The sequence below is a fragment of the Canis aureus genome, chromosome 4, assembly GCF_053574225.1.
Source record: "Canis aureus isolate CA01 chromosome 4, VMU_Caureus_v.1.0, whole genome shotgun sequence".
Taxonomy (NCBI): domain Eukaryota; kingdom Metazoa; phylum Chordata; class Mammalia; order Carnivora; family Canidae; genus Canis; species Canis aureus.
In genome coordinates this window covers 76,656,868-76,675,721 of record NC_135614.1, presented here as the reverse complement: position 1 = coordinate 76,675,721, position 18,854 = coordinate 76,656,868, and the positions used below count along the sequence as shown (strand labels likewise).

General features: G+C 41.7%; 1 protein-coding gene across 2 annotated transcripts in view; it reads left to right on the top strand.

The window, feature by feature from the left end:
• The window catches only part of NPR3 (natriuretic peptide receptor 3), a 68,829-nt gene extending 58,580 nt beyond the window's left edge, over window positions 1-10,249 (top strand). Inside the window, exons 5-8 of one of the 2 annotated variants that reach the window (XM_077896330.1) lie at window positions 297-391; window positions 2,008-2,143; window positions 3,606-3,690; window positions 4,730-10,249. In XM_077896330.1, coding sequence (XP_077752456.1) covers window positions 297-391; window positions 2,008-2,143; window positions 3,606-3,690; window positions 4,730-4,841 — 428 coding nt within the window. In that variant the 3' untranslated portion in view covers window positions 4,842-10,249. Of the gene's footprint in view, window positions 1-296; window positions 392-2,007; window positions 2,144-3,602; window positions 3,691-4,729 lie in introns of both variants that reach the window. The other variant, XM_077896329.1, reaches the window with a different exon arrangement.
• Window positions 10,250-18,854: the final 8,605 nt, after the last annotated feature.

Genomic DNA, 18,854 nt, shown 5'->3' with positions numbered 1-18,854 from the left:
TACTTTCAGGATTAGCCTTAATCTTTTTTTTTTTTTTTTAACATATTCCCCAAAGAAGGTCATTTATTTCTTTTTCTTTTCATTTTTAAATGGAGAAATGTTAAGAATTTAGGAATGCAGACACAGATGAAATTACAATGTCTTTCCAAATGCCAACAAAAATGCTCAGAGTCTGATGAGATTCCCTGTGGCATGAGTTTGTTTAAAAAATCCTGTCAATTCATTTTCTTGTTTTTGTTGGCGGACGGAGGTCTTTTAAGTCACTAACTTGGAGTTCTTCACATCTCATCCTCTAGGTATTGCCGGGCAGGTGTCCATAGATGCCAATGGAGACCGGTACGGGGATTTCTCTGTGATCGCTATGACAGACCCAGAAGCAGGCACCCAGGAGGTGAGCAAACGAGACTGTGCCTCAGCTGCTCCTTCTGCTTGTTGAGATTCCAAGGAATGCATGTGTCCTGGTGTCCAAATAGCTGTCCCCAAAGCAGCCTTCAAATAAAAAATGAGCTGAAAATCTTGGGAGTTTCCAAGTAGGGAAGGCTCACTTCTGGTCGAGGGTATTTTGGAAGATTTCAAGAAATGGTTCCATGTTGACCCGAAGTGGGGAAATCCCATGTTTCCAGTGGTCGAATGTCCTTGTTGGTTGGCTCCCACCCAGAGTTGATGTCCTTGTAGCGCTTGATGTGACCTGGCATAAGGGACTTGCTGCTTTTCTCTTAGTATACATGTTTGGCCTTTGTGGGAGGAGCAGAGCCAGCAGGCACTTGCTACATTTCCTGAATGGTTTTCTAACGCTTGGAGTGGTCTGGGTCTCATGTACATTCTAGTCTCTCCCTCTGTAAAAGGCGGATAGTAACAGTCCATTATGGGGTCGCTGTCAGCACTCAGGAGTGAATGTGTGTAAAGTACTCGGTAAGTTCTCAGCACATGCCAGCGATTGTTATATTTTGGTGATTGTCTAGTCTTCTTTTTACTATGACATGAAATGGCCTGTGGACTCTGGCTGGGCCTCCTTCTGGAGAGAGAGGGATGTCACAGGCCACTCAGGAGCGGTGTGCTGGTGCCCAGAAGAAAGAGAAACAGATCCCGAGAACCTGGGCGGGAAGGTACTTCTAGATCAGGGCTCTGGTAGCTGGTGAAACCTCAGTTGGAACTAGAAACTGTGGACAGACCTTGAATTGAGTCTCCAGGAATACCGAGCCAGTTGAAAAAGAGAGTTCAGTCTGGAAATGGGGGTGCAAATAGGTAAATTCATCAGAGAGGAGAATGTAACTCCCAAAGTCATGGTCTAATCTTCCAGCCAGAGAAGGGTGAAACAGGATGTTCCTAAAAGAGACTTCTTGACTTTTTTAAAAAAATATTTTATTTGTTTATTAGAGAGAGAGGAGAGAGAGAGAGAGAGGACAAGCAGGGGGATGGGCAGAGGCAGAGGGAGAAGCAGGGTCCCCACTGAGCAGGGGGCCTGGTGAGGCCTGATCCCATGACCCCGGGATTCATGACCTGAGCCAAAGGCAGCCGCCTAACCAGCTGCCCCACCCAGGTGCCCCCTTCTTGACTCTTTATAGGGTGGTCTGAGGCTGGGTACCTCTAATGGCTTAATCTGGCTCCGAGGTGGACCCCGACTCTCTCCCACATCCCTGAAAGTAACTTGGGCTCTACTACAGCTGACCGCGTGAGAGCTGTGTGCCAGATGGCAGAGGAGTGGAGCAGTGCCTCCTCCCGTGAGCAAGAGAAAAGCCATAAATTCCGAGGTTATCGTTTTCTATGTAACCACTTTCCTGCCATGGGAGCCACAGTGCTCCCTAAATTCAGCTTACCTTAAAAGCATCACCAGTGACCGCAAATCTTGACTGACGAAGTCCTCAAGAATGCAGCATCATCGTCTGCGTGATAGGGGAGCCCACCCTGTGCCTCCTCTGGAAACAGAGAACTTTGAGCTTTCAGTTTGTGTGTGTGTGTGTGTGTATATATATATATATATATAATTATTTTTTTGCCTTTACATAGGTTATTGGTGATTACTTTGGAAAAGAAGGTCGTTTTGAAATGCGGCCGAATGTCAAATATCCTTGGGGACCTTTAAAACTGAGAATAGATGAAACCAGAATTGTGGAGCACACCAACAGCTCTCCTTGCAAATCATGTAAGTTTAGAGACTTAATTGCTCTGTGTTTCACCATCTACGGTATTAACCATAATGCAACTTTAAAAGACAGATGTTATCTAGGAGCTCATGTTCCGAAAAGTCCAGCTTGCTTTTGGTAAAACCCATGGGACGAATTCACAAACTGGCAGCCCACTTGCCTCAGAGGTTTCTAGGTCTTTCTTATTTTTTCATAGTGGTAGAAGGCTTCTCCCCATTATTACATGTATTGCCATAATATAGTCCCTTAACATTTGATACTTCCACTTAGAGAAAATAAAAAGATCAAATTAAATGTGTAGCAAGTCTCCTTCTGATTTTGAGTTTGTACGTGTCCTCCTACCCCCTCAGAACCGAACAGATAATGTCCCTTAAACGCGACCAAATTTACAAATTGGCAAATATGTGTAAAATATGCTATTTATGAGCAGCCTTGCCATACATATAGAAGCAAGTGGACATTCTCAGAAGGAGCTTACAAAGAGGAAAGTGTTGGAAATCGTTGCTTCAGAGAGACCCTTTGATAAGCTGGTGAGGGAGAACCAAGTGAGTATCGGTATTTCAGCCCAGTTCGTCACTGCAGGCTAACATGTGTGTGCTTCCTACTTTGGGACCAGCCTTCAAACCATGTTATTTGTGTGTATGTGATAGTTATGGGAAGGAGAAAGGCAGAAATGTGTTAAGAACAGTCTGTGGAGTTACCGGGCGTGGATTTGAAATCCCACCCTTGTCATTTACTGGTTTTGTGACTGTAGGAATGTTCCCTTACGTCTTTAAACCTCAATTTTCTCATATGTAAAATGAAAAAAGCATACCCAATCCTTTGGGCTGAGGATTAAATGGGATAATGCATTATTTATCATGTTTATGTAATAAGTGGGACACTACTGAACTCGATTGTTTCAGATTGTTCACATTTTCACAAAGCTATATAGGACATTTTGACATGAAACTCTGGCTTTGGCGAGAGAACATCTAAAAACAGAACACTAGCCCAATGCATTTTTCACCAAATCTTCTACCACTTCGAAGTGTCATCATCTGTCTGAGAAAATAAGATGTGCTGGGTCAGTGCCATGGTCTGTCCAGTTGTCTTCTCTGACTAGGAGCTCAAGTGTGGATGGACGGACCTGAAAACCTCCATTTCCAGTGTTGCTCGGATCCTCCTTGAACCTGCTTCATTCCCATAGCTCTCACTCTTTTAGCACTGTGTTCATTCATCTGGTCCTTCCTTAAATGCTTATTAAGCTTTGTACTTGGTAAAGAAAGGAAAGTGCAGGATCCCTTAGAAAAGCTTTCTTAAAAAACAAAACGAAACAAAAACAAAAACAAAAACAAAAAAAAAAAGGAAAATGTGCCATAAGTGGGAAATTGAGATAAACCCTCCAGGGACTGAAACTTGAGACATTTCCAATTGTTTCTCCAAATGAACTCTGATTATCTATATTTCTTTTTTAAGCAGGTGGTCTAGAAGAATCGGCAGTGACAGGAATTGTGGTGGGGGCCTTACTAGGAGCTGGCTTGTTAATGGCCTTCTACTTTTTCAGGTTAGGACTGCTTTATCAAGTTTTAAAATTCACTTTCTTTTATTGCCTTAATCACTCACCTTTGCACGGTCCTTCTTATCACTTGTCTGTATCTTGCTTTTCCCCCAAAAGCATGGTAATTAAAAAATGGAGCCATTCATTCGTGATGGTATTCGTGACCCAGCTGGTTTGGTGGTTGATGGGTTAGCATCCTGGGCAGTGGCACAGGATTCTATTGCATCCCTCTATGGGCCACAGAGCCACGGCTATCATTTGATCACAAATATCCTGATGCAAATTCCTATCACCCACCAAATTCGTAAGTGGAGAGGGAATTTGGACAAAGGAAAAACAACTTAACCTATTCTTAAGCTTCCTCCAATTCAGAAATAGGTGTCTGGGTTTGCCTTCCAAAGAGGAGGAGGTGGGTCTGAGCAGTCCACATTCTTGGGCTGGTCTGTGCTCAGTATTTGGAGAATCCACACATTTAATTGCCACTGTGGTTAAGCCCCAAAGCTCATAAAATTGTAATATTTATGTGTGTTCAAGATACTGATAGTCCCAAATCATGAGGGCGGTCCATTCCTTTGTAATCTTTGGTGATTGAGTTTGTGGCTTAGTCCCAAGTCATTAGACCAAGATTTCTTCATTTCTGTATGGAAATGTAACCCTGAGTGTATGTGACTCTTTGTGGGAACAATTGTATTCCTGTTCCTTTGGTCACAGTCCACTTAATCTGATCTTTATCTCGGACATATCCTGGGAGTTAGGGAGAGCTTCTGTGGCAGAAAGACAAGACTTAACCCACAAGGCACCCAGGGAAAAAAGGGGAGGGCTTGTTCTTTGGCATTTCAGAAAGCATGCCAATTTTCCTTGTTGAGTAAGGGCATAACGCCTTGGGGCACACTGCTTTAATCTCTGACCAGGGTTTCATATTCTATCACTTCTCATTTATCAGCCCAAACCCAGATGTCCCTTGAGGGCATTCTTTGTAAGAGAAACCATAGTATTTTGTAGCCAAGGAAGGTTTTATTACTACATTCACTTTCCCTTTACCCAGGAAGAAATACAGAATAACCATTGAGAGGCGAAGCCAGCAAGAAGAAAGTAACGTTGGAAAACATCGAGAGTTACGGGAAGATTCCATCAGATCCCATTTTTCAGTGGCTTAAAAGAAAGCCTTTTCTTTTGGCCCGAGATTCTTTAAGGAGATAGATGGGATGAAAGACATCAATGGAACAGAAGGAGCGCTCTTGAAGAACTCATTCTTTTAAGCAGTTAGTCATTTTGTTGTAAAATTTCGTAAGAAGCTCAGGAACTGTTATTAATCACCATAAGCCTCCTGGCCTTTCACCTCATGACAAACTATATGAGAATATAGCCTCACTCTGTTAAATGTTCATACTGTTTCAAGGGCATATGATTAGATTTATGTTTGAAAATCTGATGTCTCCATATCTTGATGGTTTTGGGGGGCATGTCACATAAGGCTACAAAAATGTGGTTTTCTTAAATGAAATGTTTTATAGCTAGAATAAAGTTTTTAAAAGTAGAATATTCTTGGAAAAATTTAACATCCAAAAAGAGGAAAATGTAATGAAAAATCTCAAGGTTGGAAATACAGTGTTCCTTTTTCTAGTGCTGATGGACAGATTTGAAGTTGAGGACTGCTCTGTCCAATGTATATATTTAGGTCCTGACTTCGTATCTTGAAAAAGGATTTCCTGCCTGTCTCCTTCAGTGTCTCATAAAAGCTATTCTGGAAAGTTGTAACTATTAATAAGATAAGAGGATTTATATAAGAAAAGCAAGTCTAAAATGTTTCACTTTTTAATGTAAAAAAAAAAGCCCTATTTCACACTAACACTTTATTTTTAGGTATTTTAATCTTATATTTTGCTATTAGAAAATGTGTCTATTTTTTCATTTTGAAAATTAAATTCCACTTATATTTTAAAAGCAAAATATAAGTGTACAACAAACCAGCAATGAAAGATGCTTCACTTTTTCCCCTTGTTTCCCTCTCCCCCTTGGCCATAGCCAAATGCCAATTGCTGCTTTAATTACGGAGATCTAGAAATGTATTCAGATCGCAGACTTTACAGGAGTACATCAATTTATCTGTTTTATTTTTTTCAAAAATTTTTCATTTGTTTTCATTGAAGTTCAATTTGCCAACATATAGTATAATACCCAGTGCTCATCCCATCAAGTGCCCTCCTCAGTGCCCATCACCCAGTTACCCCACCCCACCCCATTTTTCTGTTTTAAATGAAAAATTATTTTAGGGATAGACCTCTTCCAGTTCTGGTCAAATGATAAGTTTCAACATAAAGGGGTGGAATTTATTAGAATTAACTAGGGTTTAAGGCAGCCCTTTTTCCTCAAGGACAACTTTATACAGTGTTATAGTCATCCACTAATAACCCATGCAATAGCGGGTTAGGTGTAGATATAAGGGATTTGGACAAAGTTAAATAAGTATTGAATATCTGAATATCTCCTTTGTACCCAGTACTCTATACATAGGTTTAAACTCAGGTTGCCATTTTTGCTGATAGTTTTTAGAGAAAATGGTAAGAGAATAGGGAGTTGCCAAATTAGTGTACCATCTTGTAATTATGTCACTCGGGGCTTTCCTCAGTAACATTTTGAACATCTGGAAAATAGTTTCTAAAATTACCTTAGTGACTATAAAAGACCATGTATAGGGAGGAGAATAGGGGAGTTCAAGCAATTCCCTGGTAGTGATGAAGGTGGTAATCCACACAGGTAGTAGTAGAGGCAGGCAGGGTGAAAGCTGAATATCTTGGAAGCTGGCTGAGCATGCTTCCCTGAAGGAGTCTGCCTCTGTCACTATTATTTCAGCCAGCCAAGTGGCTTATTTCAGTGAATCGATGATTTCTGTGTGAAGCATAGTTCCCCTCTACATTTAAAAAACGGGATTCGGGCAGCTGGAGAGCATGATAACAGAATGAGTTATGATCAACAGAAATGACTATGTTGTAGTTCTCCAGGAGGATGCAAAGGAAAAAGTGCTGACTTCAAAAAAAAGATGGAAAAAGAAGGCAAGAAAGGCAAGCTCCAGAAATTCCAATGTAGGCGGAGAGTTTGGGAAGTGAAATATAGGAGAGAAAACATTTAACAGCTCAGAAATCTTCAGAGTGAAAACAGAATGGAAGGTTTGCATCCATATTTTTTTGTGTGAATTGAGAGCTTATTTCTCTCTCAGTTTTATTTTTCAATGATGTTTTCAATGTGTTTTAGAGATATTCATTTTATACTATCTTGTGTTTGTGAAAAAAATGTAAATTTCAAGCCTATGTACAGGGAGAAAATCACTCTACCTGGTTGCAGTCTTTGGATATAAACATTTCGAACCCTTCTGGAATTTATATAGGGGCCTGATAACTGTAACATTTTTAAAGCAAATATCTTTTATTTCTACTTCAGGTAGAGGAATAGTTCTTTTTTTTTTTTTTTTTTTTGAGGAATAGTTCTAAACTTAATATTATATCCCCAGATAAAATGGTAGAAATAAGGCATTAGTTTTTTAAAGATGGCAGGACAAATCATGAGGTTTCATAGATACATGCCATTCTGTTCCAAAGTTAAAGCAGTTCTGGGGTTCTTAAGATTGATTGCTTATTTACATGTCTATTTCCACTTCTTTCCTCCTGAAAATCATCATATGAGTCACCAAAACTCCATTAAGTTGGAAAACTTCGCTTGTAAAGAGCATGTAGATCTCACAAGTGTAGGTGTTTGTCCCAAGCGTACCTTGGGTTAAGATCGCTGGAGATTATAATCTGGGACTTAAATTCCTAACTGCTAAGCAGCATCTTTGACAACTAATCATTCGTATTTCACCAGAAGCCAGATAATCATATAGCAAAGTAAATAGGGCTTTAGTTCTTAAATCAGCCTATAAATTTTTACCCTGAAGTCTAGGGTGTTCAGATTTTAAAAGGGAAGCTTTATCAGTATTTTCTCATCTGGCCAAACAAGATGATATTTATATAGGTCAAAATGAGTATTTACTTTCTGTATATACGGCGTATATATGGCGTATATACAGAAAGTATATACTCATTGTGTTGGAAATAAGTATAGGTTTTACGGTTATCATTGTCAACTTTGTAGATTTTTTTTTTCTGGGCTCAAAAATAAAAGTTTTCTCCAGATAATCACTTTTATCCAGAAATAATTTTCTGTATCAATCGCGTATCTGCCCGCAGATGACTATAGTTTCCATGAGGAAGCCCCTACAACATTACACTTCCCAGAACTGTCAGCTTATCCTTTCCTGAACCACAGACATAGTTCCATAGGCTCTGAAATAGTTTTTGTTTTTGTTTTACATTTCAGAAGCTATATTTAACAGAGGGAGAAGAGAAATGTATGGAAAGAGAATGTCTCCTTTTCTCCTCTTCCTTAAAATTCAGACTTTTGCTTTAGAATATCCCATCAGTTCTCCCTGTTTACAGGTTCTAGGGTCCTTAACTTATTCAAGGAACCTGTGCCCCTTTTGTCCCAGTTTTACCACTTTCTTTCTGATTATTCCTGATTTTGGAAGTGTAAGTTATGCCATTGGCAGTAAAATTGAAGCTATTGTATAGACCTCAACAGACAGTGACAATTCAGAAATGAGCTTCCCGTGGCATCACCACCTCCTTGTGAGTGAGTATACAGGACTATTTGTGGAAGTCTCTTTAGGAGGCCAAATAAAATATTATACCACCAGTATTAAGGGAGTATTTATAAACTGAAAAGAATGCATACTTATGTTTCTTGGGACACAAAGAGCCCAGATCCTGAGTGGATACAGTATAAAACCAAACACCAACCAAAATTAGGCCCCTCGATCTATATTTCATGGGTTCTGTTTAGTTATGCCCTGGTGGTTAGCGCTTTATGGGGAAGCTGAAAACGGGCTAAATTTCTTCTTCAGTGGAAAAAACTGAAACTGAAAACATGGAATATGTTTTTGGGGCAGTGTGGAAGCATAGAGAATGAGAAGGTGCTGTTCAGAGGGATCTGTTTCTTTTTCAGTTGGTCTTTAGAACTACAGAATACCCAATAATTTAGCCCATCTTCAACAGCCAGACTCAGCAAGAAGCTTGGGACACACCCAGCCAGAAGAATCAGGAGCTTGATCCTCTGAAAGAAACAGAAGAGGGTGGCATCGCAAGCTGCCACTGTCCTTCCCACCCTTCCTCCCTCACTCCCCCCTCCACCATCCATCGTGGCTCCAAGATGCATCGGCATCTTGCCCAAGCAGGTAGCAACTTGTGAGTAGGACCTCTGTGCTTCCTCAGAGGGAAAGAAGACAAAACAGTGCTGCCTATAAGAATGTAGCTGGCTTTGGATCAGAACCCTTATGCTAACTTGACCACACACGCAGGACAAGCCTGTGATGTGCATATATTCCAACAAGCCTTGCTTTGGTTTTCAGCATGTAGATTTCACAAATGTCTCTTACAAGCATACCCCACAGCTAGACTCTAGGATTAAAATGACTTTCAAAAGGTGCTGGATTGGAGTTTGTTCAAATTTTTCATTAACCACTAATGTTAATTCAGACCAAAGGTAAAGCAATTCTAAACCAGCTGATGCAGTTAATGTTCATGTTTTAAGCTACTTCAAACATGGTGAAAGGGTTTCAATGGAAGCTGAATCTCAGAAGTAAAAATCCATATGTTATAATAGCTCTTTGATGTATCAGGTGTGGATTGATTCTTAAGGGAGAGATTTGAACAAGCAAAACTAAGAGTTAGCAAAAATGCTGTTGCTTTGATTCACGTGTTTAAAGACCTACATTTTATGCACAGGAATAAAGGCCCTTCCAACAAAAGGTGTAAGTCGTAACATGGACTACCAAATTGTTTATTTGCTAGGGGACCAAAGCTGTGATAGCACACAATCACTGGGCAGAAAATGTCGAGAAAGAGGAAAATTTGGATTTCAAAACAGGATACCCTATTTAGTATTCAATGCCAACATCTGAAGAAGTCCAGTGTGGTGTGTCTTACTTACAAGACAGCAATGGGGTGCCCTCAACAACCTGGAGATGCTGTGAGTTTGCAGACTTTTTGTTGGGTCCTGGGAGTCTGAGCTTTGTTCCCTGTTTGTTCACGGTGAATAGTTGAAACCAAGAGGACATGGAATAGATACTGTGGAGGATTACTTCTGCAGCCCTTGTCTTCTGGGCCATATTACTCATTGTTATTTTAAATATGGGACTACCAAACAATACAGATCTACCAGAAGTATGGTAGAAAAATAAAATGAAAGCCGCACAAGCTACAGTTTATTATTCTAATGTAAGTAGAACTATCTGCATATAATGTGATTTAATTTATTGTTTTGTGTAGAAAATGAAGATTAATGACTGTGGATATAACCCCTGTTTTGTATAATATATTTTATTTCTGGTGCAAACTGGTCATTTAAAGTATCTACTTCATTTGGTGTTTGGATATAAATGTGTATGTGTTCTTGTAAATGTTTCTCTTAAGCAAGAATGCCACATGCTCGCAGTATAACAATGTGTTCTCATTAAAAATACATCCCACAGAAACCTTTTCCTGTTTATGATTCAACCAACATACACTGCACATATCCATATTCTCTGAGGACTTTCTGTTTTCCTAGGGCAAGTTTAAGTAAAGATCAATTAGTGGTTGTGATGAATCGTACTGCTTGAATGGTACCCATGAGAGAACTCAAGAATTTCTGCCCAGCAAAGGGGAAGTTTATAGGAATTAGAAAATAATATATTATAATGAATGATAAACCTTGATGTGGCAGGTAAGGAAAGAACTCTCAAGGAATACTATTATCATGCATCTCTACAGCTCTACACAGTTACACAGTTGGCCTCAGTGACTCATATTGTTAGGTCGCTTGCCCAGTTTGAAGAGATTCTAGGTCAGTTTTGCCACTCCAAAGAACTCCTTAGGTTCTGGCATTCTAAGCAAACTGACTAGCTTCAAGCATCTCTAGTTGCCTCAGGATTGTAAAAAGCTGCTTCATTATCTGGGAAGTTACTTACAGTTTGTTTTAAGCTGGAGAAACAGTGATTCTCATGGTCCAAGTGATGTTTCCCTGGTCCTGCTGTGGCTACCACTGCCAGTGAAGTTCCTGGATAGCACCACAAATGCCATTCACACTGGGTGCCCCGGTTTGCGAAGACTGAGTAGGATGTGATTCCCAGCTGGAGGTGGGAGTGGGGGTTGGGAGAGGGGTCAGGGAGGGCCTGCCAGGAATGAAGGGTGGGGTCAGGAAACCTTCAGGAAACACAGGCTGTCTCAGCCCATCTGGGCGGCCATACCAGAATGCCACAGACTGGGGGTCTTAACCAACAGAAATTAATTTCTCACAGTTTTGGAAAGTTTTCTCACAGGCTAGAAGTCCAAGATCAATATGCCTGCCAGTTTGGCTCCTAGTGAGAGCTTTCCTCTTGGCTTATAGAAGGCTGCCTTCTTGCTATACCCTCACTTGTCCTTTCCTGGGTGCATGCTTGTGCAGAGAGAGACAGAGACAGAGATAGAGGTATGTGTTGGAAAGATGGGGCTAGTGTACTGAATTAACAACAGGCAGAGTACGATCTTATGAATGAGAAACACAAGGCACCCACACATGTTGGCAGGTAGCTCCCTTGGCATTGGAGTTGCCACTGTGGGAAAGTAAAAACCCTGGGGTTCTTTGGATTGAAGGCACAATTTCAATATACTTACACAAAGGAAGTCAAGTCACAAGATAGATTACTTACAAGTCCCAGAAACAGGTGTGTATGTGTGGGGCAGGAAATGCAATGAAGGTGTAGGGTGGGAGGAAGGCAATCCTCTGACCCAGGTCATGAGTCAGCATGAGATAGATGTCAAGATAGCAAGCACCTGTTATTTATAAGGCAGTAGGGTCAGAAGTCACTAACTTTTCACAGGCTTAACTCCCAAGTGGTTATTTTATAGAGTGCCCTGTGAAAAACAAAGCAGGAACTTATGGCAGGATTCCTAAAGTCCTTGTCTAAATGTCTGTGGATGTAAGGTTACCATACTGTAAAATGCCTAGGCAACAACAGAAAACAAAAGTTATTTTTCTCATCACAAGATAGAGATAGACAAGTAGAGGAGGAGGGGCTCTTGTGTCTCTTCTTATGAGGACACTAATCCTATTAGATCAGGGCCCCGCCCTTGTGACCTCATTTAACTTAATTACTTCCTTAGTGGCCCCATTTCCACATAGAACCACACTGGAGGGTTTGGACTTCAACATATGGATTTGAGTTTAAGTAAAGATCAATTAGTGGGACACAAACATTCAGTCCATAATGTACAGGGTATTCCTACTACTTTCTCATATCACCTTAGGGACCACAGCCTCCTCGATTCTTTCCATCCCACATCTTACCTCCTCATCTCTCTCTGAACTTCCTCATTCATATGCAACATTCACAACAGGCCAAAGATGCCTCATCACTGTGGCTAGTGGGAACTATGTTCCCTGGAGGAGCCCTAGAGAGCTCCACTGATTCGGGCCCTTCCCTAACTCTAAATCATGGGCTTCTGGAGTTGACATATTGACAACTATTAGGAGAGGTATCAAGGACTGTGTAAAAAAATAGTCATTTAATAAACCATCTATTGGCACCAAACTAGAACTAAGAAAAATAATTTTTCAGGTTTTGTGCATCCCTCTCTATCATTAGCTGTTGAAGCTCTACCATTGCCATTTCAGAGATGAGGACATTCTTGGAGCTGGGTCATAAACCTGTGCGGAAGTGGAGGTTACTGTAGTCCTAAGCTCACTAGGCTGATGTGAGGACTTCAGACTTAGAATCCTGCCTGGCACATAGTGAAGCATTCACTAGGTTGATTATTATACTCTCCTGTTTCCTTGGATAAGGAGACAAAGCCCAGTTGATCATTTTTGATGACCTTCAAGATAATTTGACTTGATGACAAGTAGCCCTGCCCTCTTGTAGGATGAGATGAGAGGCAACGAGGAGGAAGAGGTCCCTTTTCTGTACATTGGCCCCTCCTGAAGGGTCCAGACAAGGGCCAAGAGTGGGACAGTGATGACCACATCGCCTCTGAAGCCCTCAGGGGGTCTGAGCAGTTTCATTCAGATCTGTTTTCTCCTTGGGTGGAGGTCCCACTGCAGGCCTGGTCAGCACTGCTGTGCACCTGCTTTCTTGTCCTGGCCGACACGGCCCTAAGAACCACTCCCTGACCTCATTACTGTGGGGCAACCGGGCTAGCAGTAGTGATTGGTCAGAGCAATGCCTCCTCCCCTCCCAACATAAAGGACCTTCATAGGTCCTAAAGAACATCTTTCTTACCAGTGGCTGTGCTCAATCCAGGTGTCTCCCAGGAATGCTGGGATTTTGTCCTAAATGCAACAGTGGCACCTCATAAGGCTATTAGTGGGTGGGTGGGGGGTTGCTTAGTGCAGACAAAAGGGGTTCTTATTCCACTGCTACTCCAATGAGTCAAGGGAGACCAGGCATCAGACAGGCCGGTGGGAGATGATGGCATCAAAGTCCTGAAGTTCAGTGTATACAGGGGCACCTCTCAGGCCCCGGGACACCAGAGACCAGGAGAGAGACAACACTGTTCTTTCAAGAAGGCCTCTGATAGTTCAGAATGAGAGTCAGGTAAGGCAGGTCTGGGAGGCCACATTCCAGGCTGTGTCACCCCCTCTTCACCTCTTAGTGTGGTGGCCAGTGCTGGCTACCGTCCACCGAGTGCTTGAAAAGAACCAGCCATGCATGAAAGATCTGTGATCCTCCAGCAGGAGCGTCTTGGGTGGTGCCAAAGGTATTTTATGCTTTCAGGCAAAAACCCAACCAAAGATTGTATCTAAATGGAACTTGTCACCTGGTGTCTTAATTGTATACCCCTCATGACCATTCTCAGCACTGTATTCAGAAGGGAAGTGAAGAGTGAGCAAGAGTGTGTGCTGGCTATTGAGAGCTCACCGCACTCCAGACTTCTGAAGCATTATATGGTTATCCATATGCCAAGCTGAATAGGGCCATGGTCACCTTGAAAGTGTATAAACAGAGGCATGGAGGTTAAGCAACTTGCCCAAGGCCTCCCACCTACCAAGTGGCAGAGCTGGGGTTTGAAGTCCGGCTGCTTTTCCAGACAATGACTAGGCCAAACCACTTAGTCCAGTAGAATAGTCATTTTCAGTCCAAGTAGAGCTCGCTTCCTTTGCATCACCTTCCCTGTCCAGTCATGTTCCCATCCATCTCTCCTCATCCATCTTCCCTGCCACCGAACAAGTCCTTTATTACCTGAGCCCCAGCGCAGTGGGGAGCAGCCGCCTACCTCGGGCTCCCCTCTTCTCCTCATTCTTCTCACTACTGCTGTGTCAGTCTTCTTAAGACATTGCTTTGATGGCATCACTCTCTTGCTCAGTAACCTCTAGTGACTCCCGTTCCTCCAGGTCGGATTCCATACCCTGTGCCTGGTGTTCACAGCCCTGTGCCCCGAGTCTTGCTTTACTGCCTCATTAGTCCCTAGTCCTTGGTTCAATCACGTTGTGCTGAATGGGACTTACTTAAACTGGTTTGCTTGTCACGTGCTAAATATTCCCCACACTTTCCTGATTGCAACTTTCTATTCCCTCTGGTCCTCCTGCTTGGAAAACCCTTTGCTTTCTAGTCGGGTCCATCCTTTATCTGCAGTTCACATCCCGGTTCCTCCATAGACCTCCCTGTCCACCCTGGCTTCGGATGAGCTCTCCCTTATTTTGTGGCATTTATTGTCTCAGGGGCTATGAATGCATGGTCTGCAGATGCGTTCTGTTGGGCCAGCTAGTGTTTAGAGAAAGAAAAAAGGAATTTTAATGCCTCCAGTGGGGCCAATACTCTCCAATTCCCCAGAAGCCCTATACTCCTTGATGTTTTTTTTTTTTTTTAAATTTTTATTTATTTATGATAGTCACAGAGAGAGGGGCAGAGACATAGGCAGAGGGAGAAGCAGGCTCCATGCAGGGAGCCTGACGTGGGATTCGATCCCGGGTCTCCAGGATCGCGCCCTGGGCCAAAGGCAGGCGCCAAACCGCTGCGCCACCCAGGGATCCCCTCCTTGATGTTTTTATGTCCAATTTTCTCCACCAATTCACAATAGGTTCTGGGGCTTGCAAACCCTGTCTGTTTTGAACAATCATGTGGAGCTTTGTACTCTCTCTTCTGCGGCCACTTTACTTATCCTCTTAACGTCATAAGGTCCATGCTGTTGGCCTTCAAAGAATATACTCACATCTTTCTCTCCTTTTAGCTTCTTGGTCAAGTACTAAGTATTCTAAAAGAAAATATTTCCTGCATTAGGGGAATTATTACCCAAATAGTTTTTTTTAAGATTGTTTATTTGAGAGAGAAGGAGAGAGAGAGAGAGAGAGAGAGAGAGAGAGAGAGAGATACTCTTTCTCCCCTCTGAGCAGGGATCTGGACCTGAGGCTCCATTCCAGGACCCAAAGATCATGACCTGAGCCACTCAGGTGCCCCATCCATATAGTTTTTGTAACACTGATACTCTATAGTGTGTCTGCTTTGTGAAATTTTTTAAAAACTGAGATATTCTTAAATGGCCTGTTTAAATCTTTTTTTTTGGTTTTTTTTTTTTAAGGTGTGGGGTCTCAGCAAACCACAGGCCTTTGTTAACCTCAGTTTCATCCTTCATACAAGCAGGAGGATTAAAACTACTTTGAAGTGTTCAAGTGGTTCCTGAAATGCAGTAGCAGCTCAACAAATGGGGGTTATTACTCTTTTCACAAGGTAGCCTTAGCGCCTTAGGTTCTCAGGCTTCTGGGGTGAAGACTGGCCCATAAATGTGGTCCTGGGGTCTTTGTCGTACGTGACCTTGTGTTAGACTCTCTCTAACAGGACCCTCCAGGGCTGAACTCCCTCACGCAGTCCCTGCCGCAGGCCTGTGCAGCTGGCACCGCCACCACCACCTCCGAGACAGAGTGCTTCGACACTTTGCCCTGGTCCCCCAGCCAGGAAATGACAGAGCCAGGCCTGAGAGGTGGTAGCGGCCGCTGCAGCAATGCCGGGAGCCTCTCCTGCCTTTAATTCCGTTGCTCACCGCCCTGTCAGATACCAGCCGGGGCGATAAGGAAAAGGTGGTGCCCTTCCAGAATTTAAGACCTCGGCTCAGACGTTCCCACGTACTATTTGCAGGCCGGTTGCCAACCCGGGGAATGTTACTAGTTCGTGCTTTAGTAAGGAGAATAAGGACAACAATAGGGAAGTGTTCATAAACACGAATTGATTTAATATGTAATGGTTTGGCTTTTTTTTTTTTTTCCTGAGATTACAGCTGTGATTTTGTGTCCGAGCTGTGAGAATACTTTTTCTGTCATTAAATGGTAATGATAATAGTGTATTTGTTTTTATTTTTGTTTTTGTTTTCCTTTTAGGTCTTTACTTGACAGAATTAAACTTTGGTGATAGTTGAAATTCATGAAATCCATCAGTCTAGAGACATTATTAGTCTGTTGTGGCGATAGGATTACATAATGTCTGCTTGTTTATTCACGGTGACATGAGAAGAGATCCTGTCTTCTGGGCCAGCCTTCCCCCTTGTTGTCTCTCGGTGGCTTAGAGATACCCATCTGTTCAGTAAATCCTTGTTGGCTGATTCTTTTAAAGGCCACATGAGACCTCTGCCCAGCCCAGATTCCTAATAGTTTATCCTTGTTCTCCTTGAGAGATCTCTCACATTCTCCCTAGTTGAGTGATTCATGGATCATCTTAAAACCAAAACTGTTGGCAAAACAAACATCTCAGACCCCTGCTCTTTCCTTCAAAGATTTTCCTGTTTCTTAGAACCAGCCTCCAGGGTTGAACATTTAGTTACATTTACAAGCAGCTCCTGTGGTGAAACAGAGCACCACTTAATCAGATTATAACCACGATAGTGATAACAATGTGACAACACACTCACAAACGATCACATTAAAGCATTTTTTTCTTACTTGATTAAGCCTTTTCTAGCTGCTTAAATTTTTTTCCTTAAAAAATTTGAGTACAGTTGACATACAATGTTCCATTAGTTTTAGGCGTACAGCAGAGCGATCCCACATCTCTGTCCCTTTTGCTATGCCCAGCCTAAGTATAGTCACTGTGTCACAACCCTATCACAGTGTCACTGACTAGATTCCCTATGCTGTGCCTTTTATTCCTTACTTACTCCTTCTAGTAGCTGGAAGCTTGTCTCCCCCCATCCCCTTCACTCATTTTGTCCACCCTGCACCCCACCACCGTGGCAACCATCAGTTTGTTCTCTGTATTTACAGGTCTGATAATGTTTTTTGTTTATTCATTTATTTTGTTTTTTAGATTCCACATGAGTGAAATCACATGGCATTCGTCTTCCTTACTTGTTGTATACTTGCAGATAATGACACTGAAACATTTTTTTCTTACTTTAAGCTTTTTATAGCTGCTTTGACTTAAGAGAAAAAAACAAAAGCTACTGATGCCAAAATCCTGCATATCAGTGTGGATGCTTTTTTGCATTTTATTCTTAATTTCTACCCATCCAAGATCCTATATCTTCTCATTGAAGTAATAAGCATTGTCCCAAAGGCTTTCTCAGATTTTATTTAAGAATTAATTATCTATTATTCTCTGGTTCGTTTGTCATATTAAAAAAAAAAATCAACCCACTAGTGGTATGTTAGAGTTCTTTGTACTGGATTGTGAGAACAATTTTTTAAAATTTCAGAAACTTTCTGAGCTGATTAACAACATTCTTAAAAGCTAAGTTATATAAGCTTATAATTAAATACATTTTATTTTATTATTATTAATTTTTTTTTTTTAGATTTCATTTATTTATTTGAGAGAGAGCCTAGTAGAAGGAGCCAGGAGGAGTAGAGAGGGAGGGTGAGGGAGAGAAAGAATCTCTCAAGTAGCCTCTGAGCTGAGCACAGAGCCCGATGCAAGGCTCAATCTCACAACCCTGAGATCATGACCTGACCCGAAACCAAGAGTCAGACACTCAGCCAACTGAGCCACTCAGGTACCCCTAAATAAATTTTATTAAAAACAAAGGTAGGGGATCCCTGGGTGGCGCAGCGGTTTGGCGCCTGCCTTTGGCCCAGGGCGCGATCCTGGAGACCCGGGATCGAATCCCACGTCGGGCTCCCGGTTCATGGAGCCTGCTTCTCCCTCTGCCTATGTCTCTGCCTCTTTCTCTCTGTGTGTTTGTGTGTGACTATCATAAATAAATAAAAATTAAAAATAAATAAAAATAAATAAAAACAAAGGTAATAAATACTCAAAACATTACTTTCAAGTTATTTCACTACATTTTACTATTATCCATGCATTTGAGGTTATTTTCATCTACTTTATCTGTAAGATACCTATAAGGAAATGCAAAATAATCATGCACTACTGTATATCTCTTCTTAGTTCCACATCCAGTGAAATCAAGTTGGTAGCTTGACATTGGCCATGTTATGAGTATTTACACCATGGACATCAACAAATGCTACAAATCATGGCACTTTCTCTCCAGAGACCTATGCCTCCCAACATACCAACTGTCTACCATTCTCTTCTTCTTACTAGGTGAACCCAGAACACAACCCATCAGTGACGTTTCTCTTTCTCAGAAAAATAAATTGATATTCTGAGAAGTTAAATGATCTGTTCAAAGTCTCAGTTGATAAACAGTAAACCCAGCACTAAAGCCCAGGGCTTCAAAAGCCTACCTAGTGTTCTTTTTACACTAGAGAATGAAGGACACCTCAGACTCTAAAAAGAACCTTGAGTATTACGATAAACTTCCCAGCTTAATAATGGCTCCAGAGAAAGTTTTGCCCTGAAGGCATCCCAAGAGATCAAAGATTTGATTCTGGTGACAGGATTTCTGTCAAAAACAAAAAATGCTATTGGCCATAGCTAATAGTCCCAAATTGTTTTATAAGAAATCCTTGGTATTTTAGTAAGGTTTGTATAAGCAGTGGAAGTTGGAGAATGGGAAGGGGAGGTGCTGGAAGGAAGAGCCCTTTAGGAATCTGATAATTGGAAGCTTTTCTTTTGCTGAATCTTTTAGAACATCCATCTCCTCCAACATTTACAGCTCTCACCCCCACATACCACATATCCATACATGGCACACATGGTAAAGTTAGAAACATGATTAAAAATATAGAAAATA